The sequence below is a fragment of the Oncorhynchus nerka genome, linkage group LG14, assembly GCF_034236695.1.
Source record: "Oncorhynchus nerka isolate Pitt River linkage group LG14, Oner_Uvic_2.0, whole genome shotgun sequence".
Classification (NCBI taxonomy): domain Eukaryota; kingdom Metazoa; phylum Chordata; class Actinopteri; order Salmoniformes; family Salmonidae; genus Oncorhynchus; species Oncorhynchus nerka.
In genome coordinates, this window is record NC_088409.1 from 49074832 (window position 1) to 49089158 (window position 14327).

A 14327-nucleotide genomic window follows, 5' to 3' on the forward strand; every position below is an offset into this window, starting at 1 on the left:
AATGGAGCCAATTGTCTAGAATGATTAGTCAGAGGAGAAAATGCATGGCAGATGGAATAGGGAGCGAAATATTGACTGTTTCTGTGCAAAGACAGAAGGGGACACGAAATCACATGTCCCTCCCGTTTCACTGTGCCAAGATTAGCTGATTACCGACGCACCATCTTTCTGTAGTGTAAACGTAACATGTTTTACACTGATGCCAAGATATTGTCATACCGATATTTTTAATTTTACCTTTATTTAACCAGGCAAGTCAGTTAAGAACACATTCTTATTTTCAATGACGGCCTGGGAACAGTGGGTTAACTGCCTGTTCAGGGGCAGAATGACAGATTTGTACCTTGTCAGCTCGGGGGTTTGAACTCGCAACCTTCCGATTACTAGTCCAACGCTCTAACCACTAGGCTACGCTGCCGCCCATATTGCATGTCTTCATGCACGATTTAACCTTGCTTAGGCTTATTTTCCCAGGAGTGAATGTTTGTTTATGACAGTGTTACTTGAACACTTTGAAAACAGCGAGGGACAAGGAGTAACTGGGAAAGAGGTGATAGCATGAATCACAAAGGAGACTGAAAATGCCCTGGCTGCGAAGGAAAAGTCAATTCAATAGCGTCACTCCCATGGGGTCAAGTTATTTAACCCTGTGACTACTCCATCCCTGTCTGTCCGAAATTATACTCGTCTCACATATTAGGACCTCCCATACTTTAGCTTCTCTGTCCCAAAGATCTGAACCGGCAGGCAATGACAGAAATGCACAGACATCTGCAACTGACAGAGAGATTGATACTGTAGCCAGACAATATCAAACTTTCAAAGTAGTAGCAATACACCAAATAAGGGTTTGGTTGGTCCCATAAGAGAGCAGCAGTGTCTTTAGTTGCTTAACAAAGAGCAAGTGAACCGGGCCCTCCTTCTCCCTGAGTGGGTCTGGCATGGGTGATACCCCGGTATACCAGTGCCACTGTTCTAAACCCCACAACAGCTGATCCTGGTTTTCAGCTAGCTCCAAATCCTCTTAGAAATAATTGAATCGTTTCGCCAAACCCACTGTCCCTTTCCATTTCACACCATGGCCTCAACCACACGTACACCCCCTGTTCCAAAAGACTGGCTGGTGTAGTTGAAGAACCACTGGCACACTGGTTGTCAATGGGGCTATGAAGCAACACACTATTAACAGGCTAGGCAGCCAGGCAGTTGATCATTTCTCAGTTTCTCTACCATTAACCTCCCATCTAAGACTGGGGAGTAAGACTGGAGAGTGTAGGTTCTGCTATGGGGAGATGGGATATTCAGGTCTAAAAGTACACAATTCCAAATTGGTTGCAAATGGAGCCAAATTTGGTCACAGACCCCATGTGCCAGGAGACACGACAGCACTAATGTAGATGAATCCTGCTGGCTGCATGGCATGTCCCCCCTTCTCCTCCACAATCTTCCTTCTCTTCCCTCTCTTCTCTGCCTTACAATTAAATAAGACCTCAGTGGCTCCTCTATGGCTCTACTAGCCTATGTGGTAATTAGCACTTCTGCAGCCATGCACACCCCTCACATGGGGAGCCCTCTTCACGAGGAAATGAAAAAGGGGTCCCTTTTATGGGTCAAAACTAAAGCACCATTCAACACCATTATACACACACATACTCACATACACACACGCACACACACAGTTATTTATCACTAAAGGGATTGCTTCCCAGAAATGTGTGGGTTTGGGTAAAAAGGAGTTAGGGGCTTCCCGGGGGGGCCTGGATACTGGAAATCTTAGTCACAGGATGGAGGGTGGAGGGATTCAACAACCCAACCCCCATATGTGATTGGTCTGTTCACAGGAATTTAATTTTTTATTTAACTAGGCTAGTCAGTAAAGAACAAATTCTTATTTACAATGCCGGCCTAGGAACAGTGGGTTAACTGCCTTGTTCAGGGGCAGAACAGCATATTTTTACCTTGTCAGCTTGGGGATTTGATCTAGCAACCTTTCGGTTACTGGCCCAACACTCGAACCACTAGGCTACCTGCCGGAAGATTAGATTGTTAAGAGTCAGAACATAAAAGAAGCGGCTACATTGTCAATAACATTAGTATTCCTATGCAAATGTTGATCACAACAAATGCTAAAGAATCACAAAAACACAAACAATCCCGGGACCATAAAGAAGTGGATAATCACAATTCAAAACATTATGAACACACGCACGCACGCACAAACACTCACATACATACACATGCACACACACAATCCCTTCCTCCCTCCCTATCTGTACCACTTGGTGATTCACAGCAATCAACACAAACAAATCTTTCCAAGTCATTATCTGCCTTCATCAGAGAGGGACTACTGTTTGCCCACTGCCATTCAGACAGAGGAGAGGAGAATAGACTGCACTCTCTCATCCCTCTTCCTGGTCTGTTTGCAGGTTATGTGTGCAGGGCTTATTTGAGATGCAGAATTGCAGCGGACCCAGGGAAATTAGAGACCTTTAGAGACAGAGGGACACAAACACCCTTTATCCAGCAGTTCCTCATTAGTGGGGGGACACGACAAAGAAGAGAGGAACTTTTGGCCTTATTTTGTTTCTCTGAATGGAGAGATTGCTTTTCTGACTTTTGAGTGACGCAATACAGCACTTCTTACACAATGCAAACATTTCAAGTCATTTTCACAACGTAAAACCTCGAGGCCTACTTTTTTTTTTAAACGTCAAATTTCTGCTTCACAGCTGTTTATGAATCACCTTAACTTGGTTTATGGGAGCTGTTCGTTTGTATGGAGAAACAAGGTAAGTCACAGAACAGAAAAAATGTCCCGAAGCGGAGTGAAACAGTGAAGTACTATCTGATATTGTCGTTCAAAAGTCAAATGTTTGATTCTCATTGCAAAACATTTGGCTACAGTATGTTCTAAAGAACATGTCCCAGGGTCAGAGCATGACCTGTGCTTAAGGAGCAGGTGTGTCTCTCTCCTGTGTATTGTTGGCATGTTGGGGGAAGTTGTGTTGTGTCTCATTCATTGCAGTTAGCCTAGCTAACTAACGAGTCCCCACAGACCAGACTGAAAGCAGCAGTGGAATAGACTAGCAGCATTAACATGACAAAGGCTTATGGAGGGGTGCACTGTGAGAAAGGCACAGTGCTGATTAAAGACTACCTGCATTTAACCCGTGCGCAATGGGAGAGGCACAGGAGCCCCCAGACCCTCAGTTCACCACTGAACATCGAGGTCAACCTTATAGCTCATAAAAAGTTGAGTTGAGTCATGCATGTGTCATACACACATTTTTGAGTCACACACTTAACAAAGCGTGATGATGGCATCATAATGCCAAAAAAATGTGCAATTCAATATTAGAGAAAAACAATTGGCTTTGGCTTGATGGATAAGTTCACCCGAAGGTCATGAGCCCTGATTATAAGATTAAATAATTAACCGTTGTGTTGTCTTAAGGGTCAATGTGTTGTCTTAAGGGTCAAAAATGACCTGCCACAATATATAACAGCAGAGGAAACCCCCTAAATTATATTTTTCCAACTTAAAATTTTATGACTTTCCTAGAGTGACCCCAACATTAGAAAAAGTGAAACATCGTCTTTGTTCATATTTCCATGAAAGCTGTACACCACCAGGGTACAAAGATTGTCTTAGGGTTATTTTTGACCCGGCAGTTATAAAATAACTTACACACCACAAAGAGAGAGACACACAGACACACACACACACACACACACACACACACACACACACACACACACACACACACACACACACACACACACACACACACAAATTGAGATTATGTGTGCTACTAATTGAACTCAGCCAGCAGCTCCTGAAGAGAAAGATCCCCATGGTTGGCACAGTTTGAAAGAACAAGGTTGAGCTCCCCCCTGCACTCCTTGCAACAAGGGGGAGAGAGGCCTTCTCATCAAAGTTTGCCTTCACCCCCACCACCATTCTAGTTTCTTACCTCCCAAAGAGGAACAAAAATGTGGTCCTCCTGAGCACACTGCACAAAACAGCTGAGATCAGTGATCTTGAGGATAGGAAGCCAGCCATCATCCTGGCCACCACAAAGGAGATGTGGACAACCTGGACAAGGTGATTGGAACTTACAGCTGCAGGAGGATGACTGCCCGCTGGCCCCTGGTCATCATCCATAACATCATTGATGTGTCCTCATACAATGTCTTTTGTGATACAGAACAAGATCAACCCTACCTGGATGCCTGATAAGTGGAACAAGGGGAGGGTGTTCCTAGAGCAGCTGGGAAAGGCACTTGTAACCTCACACTTTCAAAGAAGGGAGTGCCTCCCCTGTACAGCAGTCTCTGCAGCACTTGTGAAAGCTGTTCAGGGGGCTGAATCTTGTCCTGATACACCTGAGGCTGCAGCTGGGACAGGCAAGAGGAGGAGATGCCAATTCTGCCCCACAAAGAAGGGCTGTAAAACAAATACTATGTGCTGAATATGTGAGAAATACATCTGCAAAGTCCATGCACACATAGTTGAATACTGTCCTACATGTGCTAATTAGAGTTGATTGATTTATGTTCTTCACGTTTTTTGTTTTGTATCTATTATCTTATTTTATTCTTATTTATTGTTGTTGTTTATACAAGTGAAAAAATACTAGTATTTTGTAGTTGACAGTATATAAGAATATATCACTTTGTTGCCAAAAGACGGTCCAGAGGAGGTAACCTTATCTCAATAAAATGCATTCAAAACTACTTTCTGCACATTTCTGCGACTTTCTCAGGCTATACAAGTGCAATCTCTTGCTAAAAAATTGATGTTTACACCTATGCAGTACCTTTAGCAATAATAATAATAATAATAAACCTCTACTTTAGTAAAGAAAACAAGACGTGTTGTAATAAAAACGAGTGTCCACTGATTAAATGCCGTCTTTCTACACTGAGAAGAGGGAAAACCCAGATATTCACAAAGTTTGTGATGAATAACAGGTTGTTTCTTCATGCAAAATAGATTTTGGGGTTTAAAATTAAATTAAGCTGCTTTATTTTAGGGGTTTAGTGAAGGCAGGTCATTTTTTACCCTTAAGACAAGGGGAGTATACAGAATGTTAAGACTACACAAAGGTCAAGTTGTTACTCCGTTTAGCGTTATAATCAATGAATCAATCAATCAATGAAACAATTAGGGCAATGGAGCTATTAGTAACACTAAATCAACCAAAACCTATCAATCACAATAAGGTCCTCCTTCACTGTGAGGTAACGCAGTACTCACAACCACAAAAATACACAAAATAAACACAAAGATGACAAAAGGGCTGAATAATGCAGAGAGTGACAACATGATGCTGAAAAACACAGTATGGCGATTGATTCAATCAGTGTTTGTGTTGTAAATAGTCTTGGTGTGCTCTTCAGTCTGGTCATATCAATGTTTCATGCTCGTCCGCTTTAAATCTGTGGATTAGGCTAATTATCGGAGTTGAGGCCCTTGTTCATTATCCTCAGTCTAAAAGAACCCTGTTAATGTTTGTGATATAAAATATCACCCTTCACGATGCACTAATTACTTAAAAACACTTAAAAATCTCATTATGCGCTACTAACAGATAAAAAAGACTAATGTCTGGGGTATACACAACAAATGCCTTTATGGCCAGACCACAGTATTCTGTCTGTAAGATCCAGTTTTTTTGTGGGTTTTTTTCTCTGTCCTCATCCTCCCATCTGAGTCTAATGTCCTTTCAGGGTGTTCGCTCATGTGTGCAGTGGGCCTCCACTGCTGAGCGGCTCTCCAGCCTCCCTGTCCTAGCAGAGTACAAAAGAGCTAGCCTGCCTGCCCCTCTCCCCAAAGGAAACTCTCTGCAGGATATGGAGGAGCTAAGACCACCACCTCGATCTCCGCTTGACTCCGTCTGGCTCTAAATTCTTCTCTCTCACTGATTCCCTTGCTCTTTTTCCTTCTGTCTGAAGTCATACGCCTGTATGTGTAATGTGTATCTCCCTCCTGACTCTTGCTCTGTTGTTTGTACAGTTTTTCTCTCGCTCTCTGTTTAGTGGTATCATGCCAGCACCCTGGGTGAGAAATCATTTCTTTCTCTGGGGCTTAGGGCATATTATTCGATAGCGATGCTCAGCTCAGCGCCATGGGGACAGTAGATTACACAATAGGGGCCAGCCTCAAATCACTGTTTTTGTTTGAAATCGTCTTTGGATTTCTCCCAGCCCACACAATTACTGTTAGACCAACAAGTTGCATCATGGGGAATGGGTATTGTCCAGTCCTCGAGCATCCTGTGAATGGATAATATATCAACATTGTTCACTCATTCTTCTCCTTGACTTAATATCCAGCCCCCTTCTCCACCAGTGTCTATTACTCTCTGTTATTGGATGCACAGCAACAGAGGATGGAGGACGATGTCCGTCTTTAATGGTTCCGTGGATATCCATCGATGATGATGGCAATAGGTTGAGAGCCTCTTGCAGCAGAATCCACCACACGGATGTTGCTTTACTAAATATGCCAAGACCCTGTGTATTCTACTGCTAAGTGCGTCATGTGCACTAAACCTCGGAGAATCTGTGACAGCGGGGAAAGACTGATGTTTAGCAATGTTGACATAAAATCTCTTAGAAATAAATAGAAAACAAATGACATTCAAGCTGTGGGTTAAATAAGTGAAAGAGGGAAAGGTAAGGAACCTAACAACTCAACCACCCAACTGACCATATGGTCCAGAGGAGGTAGCCTCATCTCCATGCTCTTCAGCCAGTGTCGCAGGGCTCGGATTTGACCTCTGAACTCCCCCTGCCATTGGCTCCACTCCTCTGACTCCCGCCTGGAAGCACATAAGCCCACACAGCTTGTGTCTATGTCACTATTAATCTAATATTAATATATATATATCAATACCTGCCTAATCAGATACCTGCAGTAACTTCAAATACCTAGAGTATTGTAAACTGCTTTTCCAGCTACACTGAAAGGGGAGTTTGTATTTAAGCAATAAGGCACGAGGGGGTGTAGTATATGGCCAATATAACACTGGTAAGTGCTGTTCTTAGGCACGACGCATCGCGGAGCCCTATACACAGTCCTTAGCCGTGGTATATTGGCCATACACCACAAACCCCTGAGGTGCATTATTGCTGTTATAAATTGGTTACCAACATCATTAGAGCATTAAAAATAAATGTTTTGTCATACTCGTGATATACCACGGCTGTCAGCCAATCAGCATGCAGGGCTCGAACCACCCAGTTTATAATAGAATTCATCTTTTTTTTTTTCTTTTCAGCAAATTACTATTTATCATGAATAATAACCTGGATAAATACTGTAATTTAAAGTGTCATTATACATAATTATTGGGACAGTGAAGCATTTTTTCTATTTTGGGCTCTATACTTCAAAAGTTTGGATTTGAAATTAATCAAAGACTATGAGGTTAAAGTGCAGACGGTCAGCTTCAATTTGAGGGTATTTCAATGCATATCGGGTGTGCCGTTTAAAAAGATCAGCACTTTTTGTATACTGAACAACAATAAATGCAACATGCAACAATTTCATAGAAGTAAATCAGTCAATTTAAATAAAGGCTCTAATTTATGGATTTCACATGACTGGGCAGGGGCACAGCCATGAGTGGGCATAGGCCCACTCTCTTGAGAGCCAGACCCACCAACTGGCAAGCCAGGCCCAGCCAATCTCCAATTTTCCCCATTAAAGGGCTTCATTAGAGTGGCCTTTTATTGTCCCCAGTGCAAGGTGCACCTGTGTAATGATCATGCTGTTATGCCACACCTGTCAGGTGGATGGATTATCTTGGCAAATGAGAAATGCTCACTAACAAATGTCTGTAAACAACCCCGGTTCTGATAAAAATCAGTTTCTACATATTTTCAAGTGCACTCCCGTCAAGCAGTTGTAGTCGCCGCAACTGTGTGGGAGAGCACGAGGAGACACCTTTCATTTCACCATTGACAGTTTTTCTTTCTTTCATTAAAATCATTGTTTACTGAAACAACTAGTAACCATACCAATTACCCAATGTTTGTAACTGGACCTTTTACACTGTGTGCTTTACAGTTCCTTTTTGTTGTTGTCTTTGTTCTGTTTGACCATCCAGGTCAATGACTTTAGACCCAGGCACGCTGGTCCACTAAACTGTGACAATCGACCAACTGTCATCATCACCAGCCATTTGTTCAGTTTGACCTGACTGATGGTGGGTGATGGGCATGGAGCCCAGTGCAACAATGTCTAACACATTGAATTTGTATTTAATTACACATGTTATGATCTTGAAATGCATACAAAAAGGAAAATTCACCAATTATGTGAATTGTTGAAATGTTAAAGTTGTGATGGTTATGTGTTGAATTGAGCCATGGCTACTTTGTGTTTGCATTTACCCATACCTAGAGCTCTGTTCCTTGGATATGAGTGTTGCCAATCCATACACACTCCCCCTTTCTTCCTGAAACAGACAACAAAAATAAGAATACATCAGAGATGATTCATTTGTGTTTGCTTTCACTCAATATACAGTATAATACCATGAATTGGTAGTAATCAGGACACTGAGTTTGTCCTCATCGACTCATTAGTATAGTACTACCAAAGTTCAAATTTAGGAATATAATTTTACTGCCCCCTACTGGTAAGTCTGTTATAGCATTGTCTTCCCAAAGCATTGCCTCAACCCCATTCTCTGATGTCTTACCTCCTCGTCACCCCTCTCTGGGAGGGTTGGGAGGGACAGGGTCAGTGAAGGGTAGTCAAGGCAGTCATGAGAGGTATTCTGGCAGGTAGACGGCCCATCTCTCATATTGGCTGGATCTTCCATCAATATCAAAGACTAACATTGGCATAGAAAAACACACAGACATACAGATAGGCCGATAGAGCACTACTTCCACACCTGCCCATTCTTAACACACAGACACACATACACTGTATATCTAAGTCTCTAATAATAACGTTCTCCAAGTCGCTGACAGAACATGTATTGTCATGACATTGGCCTGGGGGTAGGTTTATGACAGTCATAAATACCTCTTACCCCCCTTTTTCCTCTCTCTACCCTACTGATGTTACATTTGCAAAACCCTTGGTTAACATAGAGATTCTGGGAACATCAGAAGGTGGGGGGAAATGAACTATATTCTGGTAATCCGAACAATTGAACATATGCGGTGGTACTTAATGAATATGATGTCAGTTCGGTTGTCATCTGAGACATTCTCATCAATGATAAGATGACATAAACTCTACAGGGGAAAGTCTACACATCAGAGTTATCGGATTCACATGGAATTGTTGTTCAATTTAAATGTTTGAATATGAAATTATTCATGATGGGATGAAATGTGATTTTAGCTTCTAAAATGTGATATTTGGGTTTTCATAAGATAGGGCTCTGCTCAATCAGTGGCCCGCCCCTGTGAAGGGATATGGGCTATACAACTTTTCAAACGACTGCCTTGCCTGGTTAACCAACTACTTTGCAGACAGAATTTAGTGTGTCAAATCGGAGGGCATGTTCCTCTGGCAGTCTCCATGGGGGTGCCACAGGGTTCAATTCTCGGGCCGACTCTTTTCTCTGTATATATCAATGATGTTGCTCTTGCTGCGGGCGATTCCCTGATCCACCTCTACGCAGACGACACCATTCTGTATACTTCTGGCCCTTCTTTGGACACTGTGTTAACAAACCTCCAAACGAGCTTCAATGCCATACAACACTCCTTCCGTGGCCTCCAACTGCTCTTAAACGCTAGTAAAACCAAATGCATGCTTTTCAACCGATCGCTGCCTGCACCCGCACGCCTGACTAGCATCACCACCCTGGATGGTTCCGACATAGAATATGTGGACATCTATAAGTACCTAGGTGTCTGGCTAGACTGTAAACTCTCCTTTCAGACTCATATCAAACATCTCCAATCTAAAATCAAATCTAGAGTCGTCTTTTTATTTCTCAACCAAAGCCTCCTTCACTCACACCGCCAAACTTACCCTAGTAAAACTGACTATCCTACCGATCCTCGACTTCGGCGATGTCATCTACAAAATAGCTTCCAATACTCTATTCAGCAAACTGGATGCAGTTTATCATAGTGGCATCCGTTTTGTTACTAAAGCACCTTATACCACCCACCACTGCGACCTGTATGCTCTAGTCGGCTGGCCCTCGCTACATATTCGTCGCCAGACCCACTGGCTCCAGGTCATCTACAAGTCCATGCTTGGTAAAGCTCCGCCTTATCTCAGTTCACTGGTCACGATGGCAACACCCACCCGTAGCACGCGCTCCAGCAGGTGTATCTCACTGATCATCCCTAAAGCCAACACCTCATTTGGCTGCCTTTCCTTCCAGTTCTCTGCCTCCTGTGACTGGAACGAATTGCAAAAATCGCTGAAGTTGGAGACTTTTATCTCCCTCACCAACTTTAAACATTTGCTATTTGAGCAGCTAACCGATCACTGCAGCTGTGCATAGTCAATCGGTAAATAGCCCACCCAATTTACCTACCTCATCCCCATACTGTTTTTATTTATGTACTTTTCTGCTCTTTTGCACACCAGTATCTCTACCTGCACATGACCATCTGATCATTTATCACTCCAGTGTTAATCTGCTAAATTGTCATTATTCGCCTACCTCCTCATGCCTTTTGCACACAATGTATATAGACTTTTTTTCCTACTGTGTTATTGACTTGTTTATTGTTTACTCCATGTGTAACTCTGTGTTGTTGTCTGTTCACACTGCTATGCTTTATCTTGGCCAGGTCGCAGTTGTAAATTAGAACTTGTTCTCAACTAGCCTACCTGGTTAAATAAAGGTCAAATGAAAAATAAATAAATAAAAACACGCCCTCCTCTCCCTTCCTATATAAAGCCTTGACGACAATGTAACCTCCTGTTCCGAGGCTGTGAGGACGACGGTCCGATGTCAGAATGGTTCAGATAATAACTACAGAACGAAGCCAACATCAGCGTGAGCTTTGGTTGCGAATGGTATGAACTTTGAACTCTTATTCACTACAGAAGTGATACCTCCTAGCCGTTGAGTTAGCAACAGCCGCTGCAAATGAGGGTTAGGAAGGAACAGACAGAGTATCCCGTCTATCACACAACGACGTTACTACAACGTATCCAATTGACCACCAGAGACATTATTCAAAGGACAAAGGACTCAGTTTGGCAACACGGCCTTCCATCTACCACCAACCTACAGAAGCGCAGCTCAGAGTAAATATTTATTGCATTTTCCTTTTCCAAATGGGCGGTAATTTAGAATGCATAAGATACTGTATTTACGATAGCACAGCTTCGCCCTTTGTTCCTCAGTCTTCCCGCTCTTTCACTCAAACCCAGCCCCTTTTCTTTTGTGTAACAAGCAGTCATATCTGTTCCGCCCGCTAGGGACGTTTTCCTTTATGACGTAATTTGTAATCAAGTTATCATGAATTATGTGTATGTGTAATTCTGTGTGATTAGTTAGGTATTTAGTAAATAAATAATTAAACCCCATTTTGTATTGCTGATTCAACTTGTTAGCCAGAGTTCGTGCAGATAACCAAGAATTTACAACTTTCAGATGAGACTGAATTAAGGTGACGATTAATATTGACTGCTATTGATGTAAAATATTACTAGGTCTTTAAGAGTTTATTCGGAAGATAACAGCTCTATAAATATTATTTTGTGGTGCCCCGACTCTCTAGTTAATTACATTTACATGATTAGCTCAATCAGGTCATATTAATTACGGAGAAATTATTTCATAGAATAGCATGTCATATCACTTAATCCGGCATAGCCAAAGACACAACAGTATCTATGAAGTTAGTAGCTGAATCGTGAATGAGGGGATGAGGGTTCATTGTTTGCTTGTATTCCAAGACCTCTGATTCCAAGAGGACATGAGTTGAAATGACTTGTAAGTCAAACTAGTAGTGCCCTCATAATGGTGAAATGAAATAATGCAGACAGTAGTCCTTGCAGACAGCAAGTATAGGGCATTAAAGACACCACTTAATTCACCTATAATGATACTACCATGGCATACAGTGCCAGTTGTGTAAAAATACTTTGAAGTACTAAAGTAGTTTTTTGGGGTATCTGTACTTTATTATTTATATTTTGGACAACTTTTACTTCACTACAATCCTACAGAAAACAATCTACTTTTTACTCCATACATTTTCTCCATACATTCACCCCATTCTCTGATGTCTTACCTCCTCGTCACCCCTCTCTGGGAGGGGTGGGAGGGACAGGGTCAGTGAAGGGTAGTCAAGGCAGTCATTAGAGGTATTCTGGCAGGTAGACGGCCCATCTCTCATATTGGCTGGATCTTCCATCAATATCAAAGGCTAACATTGGCAAAGAAAGACACACACAGACATAGAGATAGGCCGATGGAGCACTACTTCCACGCCCGCCCATTCATAACACACAGACACTGTATATCTAAGTCTCTAATAACGTTCCCCAAGTCGCTGACAGAACATGTATCCATTAAATTAAGTTGGTAGCTAAATCGTGAATGAGGGTTCATTGTTTGCTCATATGATTCCAAGAGGACATGAGTTGAAATGACTTGTAAGTCAAACTAGTAGTGCCCTCATTATGGTGAAATGAAATAATGCAGACAGGAGTGCTTGCAGACATTAAGTAAAGGGCATTAAAGACACTACTTAATTCACCTATAATGATACTAACATGGTATACAGTACCAGCGGTGTAAATTAAGTAAAAATACTTTAAAGTACTGCTTAAGGCATTTTGGGGGGGGGTATCTGTACTTTACTATTTATATTTTTGACTATATTTACTTCACTACATTCCTACAGAAAATAATGTACTTTTTAGTCCATGCATTTTCTCTGACACCCAAAAGTACTAGTTATATTTTGAATGTCTAGCAGGACAGGAAAATGGTCCAATTCACACACTAATTAAGAGAACATCCCTGGTCATCTCTACTGCCACTGATCTGGCACTCACTAAACACAAATGCCTAATTTGTAAATAATGTCTGTGTGTTGGAGTGTGCCCCTGGCTATCCATAAATTTAAAAGAAAATGGTGCTGTTTGGATTGCTTAATATGAGGAATTTGAAATTATTTATACTTTTACTTTGATACTTAAGTATATTTTAGGAATTACATTTACTTTTGATTCCTTAAGTACAGTATATTTAAAACCAAATACTTTTAGACTTTCACTCAAGTAGTATTTTACTGGGTGACTTTCACTTTTGTCATTTTCTATGAAGGTATTTTTACTTTTACTCAAGTATGACAATTGTGTACTTTTTCCACCACTTCCCAGAACAATGGTTTTAAGTATAAGTATATGCATACCACAATAAAATGACTAAACTAAAGTATAAGGCCTACCACAAAATACAATGGCTTAAACTGAAGCCATTTGCATCAATTGAAAAAACATAGTGTATCAGATGCTGCTACCAATAAATTGATTAATAGCCTTTGGAGTGTAAATATATAATGTGCCTACAGGTACACACAATGTAATCTTATGTGTTGTGCTTAATATACTGATATGTTCTAAATGCTGTACGGTCACTGTGTAGATAATTCCATTGTCAGAATGTGTGATTTACCTGGATATTGAAATGTAGTTGACAATATGACCTTTTTTAATAGCACATTTATTTACATTAAAGTGGTATCATCAAAACATACACCAGATTCCACTCACCATGCCACTCAACACAAAAAATATGTTAATTAGCAAAACCAACCAGTTAGTTTTGATTAAATATCTTGTTACCACTTAAATCCGCATTTAACAAAACACGTTTTGCGGAGCAGATACATGTTCTATTCTCTTCTTCTTACAATTTATTTTTTCAAAGAATATTTATTACCAGGTTAGTAAAACATGCAAAGCAAAAATGTATTATATAATATAAGAAAAATATGATGAAAAATGAACATTTACAGAAGTAAAACACTTCCTAGAAGCAGAACAGAAAAAAAATCATTCTTGGTATGGAAAACAAGAGCTACAATACTGGTTTAAAAGCAACATATGGCAAAGCTTCAAAATCATTTTTGCAAAGGAAAAATGTAAAATGTTGGAAAATGTCTTGAAATGTATTCAGCCTAGAAAATATGTACATTCATTCAATGTATTGTAAATATATTGCAATGTCATCTCAGCAACTATTTACTTTGGTTTTGACTGATGTTACATTGATGTTGCTTACAGAAATTAAGATTACATTGCATTTCATCTTCATGGCGCTGACAATGTGAAAGCCCATAAACATAGTGATGTGAGTGGTGTAATC

At 41.0% G+C, this 14327-nt stretch overlaps 1 protein-coding gene across 1 annotated transcript in view; it reads right to left on the reverse strand.

Moving 5' to 3' along the window:
- LOC115142255 (plectin-like) overlaps positions 1–14327 on the reverse strand; it is a 139922-nt gene that overhangs the window by 39623 nt on the left and 85972 nt on the right. Inside the window, exons 33-36 of the mRNA XM_065027205.1 lie at positions 8413–8471; positions 6719–6830; positions 4300–4401; positions 3978–4070 (exon numbers count right to left, since the gene is read on the reverse strand). Of these exons, the coding sequence (XP_064883277.1) occupies positions 3978–4070; positions 4300–4401; positions 6719–6830; positions 8413–8471 (366 nt within the window). The remainder of the gene's footprint in view (positions 1–3977; positions 4071–4299; positions 4402–6718; positions 6831–8412; positions 8472–14327) is intronic.